Consider the following 7994-nt stretch of genomic DNA (forward strand, 5'->3'; position numbering starts at 1 on the left):
TGTTAGGCCTTGAAGGCGGATGCTAAGAATTTTAGTATTGTACATGATTTCTTCTTACCGTTTATGCCTCACAAGAATTACACCCATCAAGGTGTCTTCTAAGGGCATGAATAAGTTATGCGTTTCAGCCGGTTTGACACATTAATAAGATTTGCAAAAGTAAAAAGTGAAGAAGAACAGAATGCGATTGCCTCCCGAAAGACGCTGAAATCGGCTTTGGCCTCGAGAATTTAAATAAGTATTATAAAAAATCATCTTCAGATATTACGTTCTGTTCACATCTATTCCCTCCAGAGATTGAAAACATATTTGAGATGTGGTTTCTGCAAGGAAGATTACGAAGCATCTCAGGTGAGAGTATGTTGCATGAATTTATATCCTAAAACAATGGAATACAATGTAATACATCGAAATACAATGGAATACATCGGAATACATTCAAATAACAAACGAGCAAAAACAATTTTGGTCCAGAATAAAACCGGGCAAGGAAAGTGTGTGTATGTGTATTTGTGTATCTATCTATCTATGTATATATATATACATATATATATATATATATATATATATATATATACAGACATATATATATATATATATATATATATATATATATATATATATATATCTGTGTGTGTGTGTGTGTGTGTGTGTGTGTGTGTGTGTGTGTGTGTGTGTGTGTGTGTGTGTGTGTGTGTGTGTGTGTGTGTGTGTGTGTGTATTGTTACTTGTTACGTTACTTGTTATGTTATTGTTATGTTATATTACTTGTTATGTTATATTATGTTATGTTATATTTCTTGTTATGTTATATTATGTTATGTTATATTATTGTTATGTTATTATTGTTATGTTATATTACTTGTTATGTTATTGTATTGTTACGTATATTGTTACTTGCTGTTGCATAGTAACATATTGCCAGCCTGGAACTAGTGGTTGGGAGACAAAGGCATGGGAAGTTTTTCAAGACGGGAGTCAGAATACACCATTTAGTTCGCGCGTTATGATTCCTCTAAGCATACTTGGAATGGACACTTCCATATTCAGCGAAGACGGCTGGTAATATTCCCGCCAGAATGTACCATATGAGTTTCCCACTGTACGGTTCCCTTATACACACTGTGGATGAGCACTTTCGTGCTCAGTACGGATGGCAGGTAATATTCTTACAAAGAAGTATAACATTTAGCATATCTAAAGTCAATCCCATGGCTTATCTGTTTGCGCGGTAATTGGGGCGTAAGTAGGATATACCCATGGGGAGGAGAGGTGGGAGGGAAGGAGAACGTTTGAAGTGAGGAAGGAAGTGAGAGATATAAAGTGTGTTGGGCTACCAGCGTGTTGTATTCTTTAATTACGTATATATGTATATATATGTGTATATATTCATATATATTTATATATATGTATATATATGTATATATATGTATATATATGTATATATATGTATATATCTATATATATGTATATATATCTATATATATATATATTTATATATATATATGTATATATAAAAACACCACGTAGGAAGGATTGATTGGTCTTCTAATAACCGGGCTGTCGGAGTCACACTTGACACGATGAGTAGGTGTGTACAGAAGGTAGGTATCCGCCTACCCACCCCTATCCATCACGCTGTGCGCTTTTGTGTGGAGTAGAGATGATTGGATAGGGTTGTTTTGGGAGGACTTCAAATTTTCGTGTTTTGCGTTGATATATGTGTCATGCTTTGTTTTCTGTTCGGGGGTGAGCTGTATTGGATATGGAGTGAAGTTAGGAGTTAGGCTACGGAGGTGGGTGCGGAATGGAAGGGATTTGGAGTGTGCCGGTGAGTGGGAGTGGTGGGAAACTTTTGTCAGCAGCTGTATGCATGTCGGGTGGGAGTTGATTATGAGTGTAAAGTTTCAATGTCCTTATGAGATTTTATTTATTACGCCGTGTGTATGTTGTGTATTGTAGAGATGGACCACGTAGTGTTTTTTCGTAGCTTAGTGGCCAGTTTCTGTGTTGGTTAGTGGTTTTTGGTAATGATGTGAGTTCTTGTATGTGTAGTGTGTCGAGTGTGAGCAATATTTCCCATGTTTTAACTGCCTGTGTGTGTAGTTGTATGTCGATTGCTGGTATGTTTGTATCTCTGTGTAAGGCTTCGGCCGTTATTCTGTCTGTATATTTCGTGTTTGTAATGAAGTGTAGAGCTCTGTTTGTACACGTTGCAATCTCAGTAGTGGTGTCTTACGAAGTGTATGAAGCGGGATAGCAGGATATGTTAGGATGCTTCTCACATGAGCGAAGTACAGGGTCCTTTTCTGTCTTGAAGGCAGCTCTCTGAAGCGAAGGAGTCTATGCAGATTCCAGTGCGCTGTAGCTACTGCCCTCTTGACATGTGCTGTACCCCCTTTAGGGGAGATATTTTTTTTTTTTTTTAAGGGTATCGACTCATAAGGTGGTCATTAAGCCTGGTTTGAATTTGTATAGTCTCGACGTTGTTATGAAGTTTATTCCAAATGCTGACGATACTATGTACAACATTGGTGTCAATATTTCTAAGTGTTACTTTTATTATGTAATATTTTCTTTATTATTCAGATTATACATATATACTTTTCATGATATGTACAGAAATATGATTGACTTATTTTCGAAATAAAGATTTTTTTATGAAAGTATACACAATGTATAAGAATTAAATCAATAAAATTTGTGTTATGGGGTGACTAAAACAGAAAAAAATAACACAAAAATTTGTTAGACTATAGAACTATACCCCCAGTAACGAGGTAGGAGGAACGATATTTTCTTCTTTTTCGTGTCCCTGTGTTTTTGGCCGGCGTATCTTGAAGGAGTGCCGAAAAACTAATGGAATATAGTGTGTTTTATCGAGAGGAGACATGCAGGCCTGGTGCGATGCGATCCGAGGCAGTGGCTGCGGGGTTGGTGGTGGCGGCAGTAGTGGCTGCGGCGGCAGTGGCGACAGCGGTGATGTCCGCGGTTGTGGTGGTTGCGGATGCGGTGAGGGCAGCGGCGGTGGTTGCGGCTGTAGTAGTGGCACCAGAGGTGGCTGCGGCTGCGGTGGCGGCAGTGGTGGTGGCTCCAACGGCGGTGGTTGTGGCTGCGGTAGCGACAGCGACTGTGGCTGCGGCTGTAGTGATGGCAGCGGCGGTGAATGCGGCAGTAATGGCTTTGACTGAGGTGGCGGTAGCGGCGGTGGTAACTACAATGGCGGCAGTGGCGATGTCTGTGGCTGAGCAGGCGGCAGCGGCGGTGGCTGCTGCGTTGGCGGCAGCAGTGGTGGCCACAACTGTGCTGGCGGCAGTGGCGATAGCTGCAGCTGCAGTGGCAGCAGTGGAGGTGGCTGCGGTGGCGGCAGCGGTGATGGCTGCGGCTTCGGTGACTGCAGCAGCGGTGACTGCGGGGATGTTAGCTGCGGTGGCGGCAGGGGCGATGGCTACGTCTGCGCTAGCGGCAACGAAGGTGGCTGCTGTGGTGGTGGCATCATAGTGACTGCTGCTGCGGTGGCGGCAGTGGTGGTGGCTACAGCTGCTGTGGCGGCAGCGGCGGTGGCTGCGGCTGCGGTGGCGGCAGCTGCTTTGTCTATGCGGCCTCGGCGGTAGCTATGGTGTCCACCTTCAATTGCCGGTGTTGACGAGGAAACTACGTTCGGAGGAGTTACGGCTGTCGAAACGTCTCGAAGCTCCTGCTGATTCCCTCGGCAGTGGTGAGGGCAGCTGTGTCGCATGCTAAGTAGTCATTTTCACGGAGTCGGCTAGGTGAAAGGAGTTTTCGATGAAGGTGCCTTGGAGATGGTATCCGAAACTTGAAGAATTACTTTATGTGGTAAGAGACAACGAGCATGGGAAAGATTGGTTAGAATGATAGGAAGACGGGTTCTCTTAAAGTTACATTGAGGATCGGATCGTGAACCATAATGAAGGGTCGTGGCTGGAGAAGGGATGTGTGCGAAAGGTACTTATTTCCTGTAGGCATTCGTCCATTGTGTTTATGTAGTTGTAGTTGTCATGAAGGCGATGTTCACAAGCCAGGACAGTCCGGGGCGGCAGTTCTGGACAGTCCGGTGCGGTAGTTCATGGCAGTACGATGCAGCTGGTCAGGGCAGTTCGGGGCGGCTGTTTAGGGCGCTCTGGGCCAGTTGTTGAGAGCCACCTGGGGCCGCTGGTCAGGGCAGTCCGAGGCGGCTGGTCCGAGCAGTTTGAAACGGCTGTTCAGAGCCATGAGGGACCGCTGGTTAGGGCAGTCCGGGGCGCAAGGCTCACCACTTGTTACTTGCTGTTGCATAGTAATATATTGCTAGCCTTGAACGAATGGTAGTGAGAGACATTTTTTCAAAACGGGAGTCAGAATACACACTTTAATTTGCTGCGGTATGATTTCCATAAGCACATATGGATTATGGACTCCCGTGCTCAATTCAGACGGCTGATAATATTCCCGTCAGAATATGCCATTTAAGTTTACCGCGGTATAGTTCCTTTAAGCCTACTCAGGATGAGTACTTCAGTACTCAATACAGACACCTGGTAATATCTTTACAAAGAAGAAATATAGCAGCTAGTATATTTAAAGTCAATCTCATTACAGATCTGTTTATTCGAAATGCTGAATATAATATGTACTGTACAGCACTGGTGACGAGATTTCTTAGTGTTACTGTTAGTATACACACTATCTTCAATATTTAGATTACGCATATATATTTTTCATTGTATATAAAAAATAGATGCCTAACAAAAAAAAATATACATATAAAAAATAAATTGGTCAGGCAACAATATATATATATATATATATATATATATATATATATATATATATACATATATATATTTATACATCTATACATATATATATGTATATATATATATATACATATATACATATATATATATATATATATATATGTATATATCTATACATATATATATACATATATATACATCTATAGATATACATATATACATCTATATGTATTATGTATATATATGTATACATATATATATATACACATATATACATATGCATATATATATATATATATATATATATACATGAACATATACATATACATATATATGTATCTATATATATACATATATATGTATATATATATATATATATATATATATATATACTTAGAGTTAAAAACGACAGCATTGTTGTAGTTATTCAGTTTTTTCTCGTATATTTTATTTTCCTGATTAGAGATTTGCCATTAACCGGGTGAATTGAAACTAACTCACTGTATTCTTCCATTTCATTCCATTATTTGAGCTCAACGTTTCGTGTTAATGAAGACATTTTCAAGAGTAAACTGAAATATAAAAAATTACATAATTACAGTAATGGTGACAAAATTACAAGGGTTACATAAATACGATAATGTTGACAATTGTGTGCAAGAACAATACTAGTAGAATACTGTGTGAGGGATAGAATATAAATGCAAATAAATACTATGACAATGTTACAAGAAGACTTACATTTAAAGGGATAGGAGAAAAAATAGTGACAATTCGGGGATGATATATGTATATATATATATATATATATATATATATATGTGTGTGTGTGTGTGTGTGTGTGTGTGTGTGGTCAGGGGTCAGACAATGGGATCTCAGAGGTCACGGGGTAAGGGGGGTTGGGGGTGGGGGGTTAGGCGGGGGTGGTCACCGGGGGGGGGGAGGGAAGAAGGGGGGAGGTGGAAGGGGAGGAGGGGGAGATGAGGAATGGCGGGGGGTGGAGGGAGGGAGAAGTGGGGGATTTTTGTTTCTATACAATGGGATAGAGGAGATCAAATTACTCTGGATGTTAATGACTGGAGCTTTGTGTGTAATATGCAGCTCTGCCATAGTAACCCATCTTGTGGAGATACTCGACAGCTGTTCTAGGACTGACGCAAGGTTCATTCTGAGAGCCCGGGGTGACCTGAATGAGATTTTGTGCCCTTCATGCCCTCTCTGGTAAATTGCACCATCACTCTATTAACAGTAGAAAGGGGTATTGGCAGATTCTTAGATATTTTGCATTGACTGAGTCCACCTTCATGTACTCACACTACAACCTCCCTGAATTTCAGATAGGTCTACTGCTCCTTTAGGTAAATTTGAATAACATCATAAGAGAAGATGAGCAATTTTCTTGGTGTCAATTCAATTTGGTCATGTCTGTATATACATACACATACACAAACACACACACACATATATGTATATATATATATATATATATATATATATATATATACATATATATATATATGGATATACATGTACATATGTGTGTAAATATATATATATATATATATATATATATATATATATGTATATGTATGTAGATATATATGTATATATATGTACATATATGTGTATATATAATATATATATATACAGTATACATATATATGTATATATATACATATATATGTATATATATACATATATATATATGTATATATATACATATCTATATACATATATATGTGTATCTATATACATATAGATATATATGTATATATATATATATATTATACATGCATACATAGGCATACATACACACGCATATACACACACACGCACATATATATATATATATATATATATATATATATATACATAAATATATATATACATACATATATACACTCACACACACACACACACACACACACACACACACACACACACACACACACACACACACACACACACACACACACACATATATATATATATATATATATATGTATATGTATATATATATGTATATACATATATATATATATATATATATACATATATATATGTATGTGAGAACTCGTTACAGGAAGTAGGCTCTGACTACACATTTTTCTGGAAGGGGTTACCAAAAGATTCCCAAAGAATTCATGGTGTTGGCTTTGCAGTAAGAAGATCACTGCTCAACAGCCTCCCTGAAGCCCCTGTGGGTGTAAATGAGTGCCTTATGACCTTGCGTCTTCCCCTCATGAAACAAAGATATGTCACACTAATTAGTTGTTATGCTCCCACACTTCCATCTCCGGACGAGATAAAAAAACCAAACAAGTTCTATAAAGAACTAGACAATCTGCTCCACAACTTGCCGAAAAATGAGAAAGTAATTATTTTGGGCGACTTCAATGCCAGAGTTGGATCCAACTTTGATGTTTGGCAGGGAGTCATAGGACGCCACGGAACTGGTAAGGAGAACTCCAATGGTATCCGACTATTGAATCTTTGCTCTACTCATGACTTTACCATAACAAACACTGTGTTTCAACTCTCTAACAAGTACAAAATGTCTTGGAAGCATCCACGCTCCAAGCATTGGCATCAAATTGATTTCATAATAACTCGCAAGGCTGATCTCCGAGACTTCTTGATTACCAGAGCCCTCAGAGGTGCTGAGTGTTGGACGGATCACAGATTAATTTGGTCTATTGTGTCCTTCAAAATTCGCCCTCCAATACGCAAGCAAGCTAAGAAGAAAAAACAAATTGACCGAGCATTGTTTCATAATCAGGATAAGCTGACCGAACTCCAAACAGCACTCCACAGCATTATTTCCCAGCTATGGGATATCAGAAGTCACAAATTGAATCCGACTGGAAGACTTTCTCAGACTCGATCTACTTCACCCTAACAGATACCTTCGGATTCTCAACTCGCAACCACCAAGATTGGTACGACCAAAGTCGAGCAGACATCCTAGATCTCCTAAGGAGGAAAAACAATGCCCATTTGGCTGCCCTAAACAATCCAACTTCAAATTTGCTCAAACAAAAGTTTCAAGCACTGAGACAGGAGGCACAAAGGGTCCTTCGTAGAATACAAAATCAATGGTGGTCCAATAAAACAGTTGAAATCCAGCAATATGCTGAATTAAACGACCAGCAAAATTTTAATAATTCCATTAAAACTACATATGGTCCAACACAAAGCACCAAAGCTCCTTTGATGTCAGCTGATGGAGCTACTCTG

The 7994-nt window shown here is 39.1% G+C and overlaps 1 protein-coding gene across 1 annotated transcript in view; it reads left to right on the plus strand.

The window, feature by feature from the left end:
- The first annotated feature begins 4098 nt into the window (after window positions 1–4098).
- Window positions 4099–7994, plus strand: part of LOC143030098 (uncharacterized) — a 4139-nt gene continuing 243 nt past the window's right edge. Inside the window, exons 1-4 of the mRNA XM_076193300.1 lie at window positions 4099–4245; window positions 4434–4670; window positions 6874–7421; window positions 7562–7994. The exon at window positions 7562–7994 is cut by the window's right edge and continues 243 nt beyond it. Of these exons, the coding sequence (XP_076049415.1) occupies window positions 4099–4245; window positions 4434–4670; window positions 6874–7421; window positions 7562–7994 (1365 nt within the window). The remainder of the gene's footprint in view (window positions 4246–4433; window positions 4671–6873; window positions 7422–7561) is intronic.

The sequence above is a fragment of the Oratosquilla oratoria genome, chromosome 11 (genome assembly GCF_046742065.1).
Source record: "Oratosquilla oratoria isolate Oo_2021 chromosome 11, ASM4674206v1, whole genome shotgun sequence".
NCBI classification, from domain to species: Eukaryota; Metazoa; Arthropoda; class Malacostraca; order Stomatopoda; family Squillidae; genus Oratosquilla; species Oratosquilla oratoria.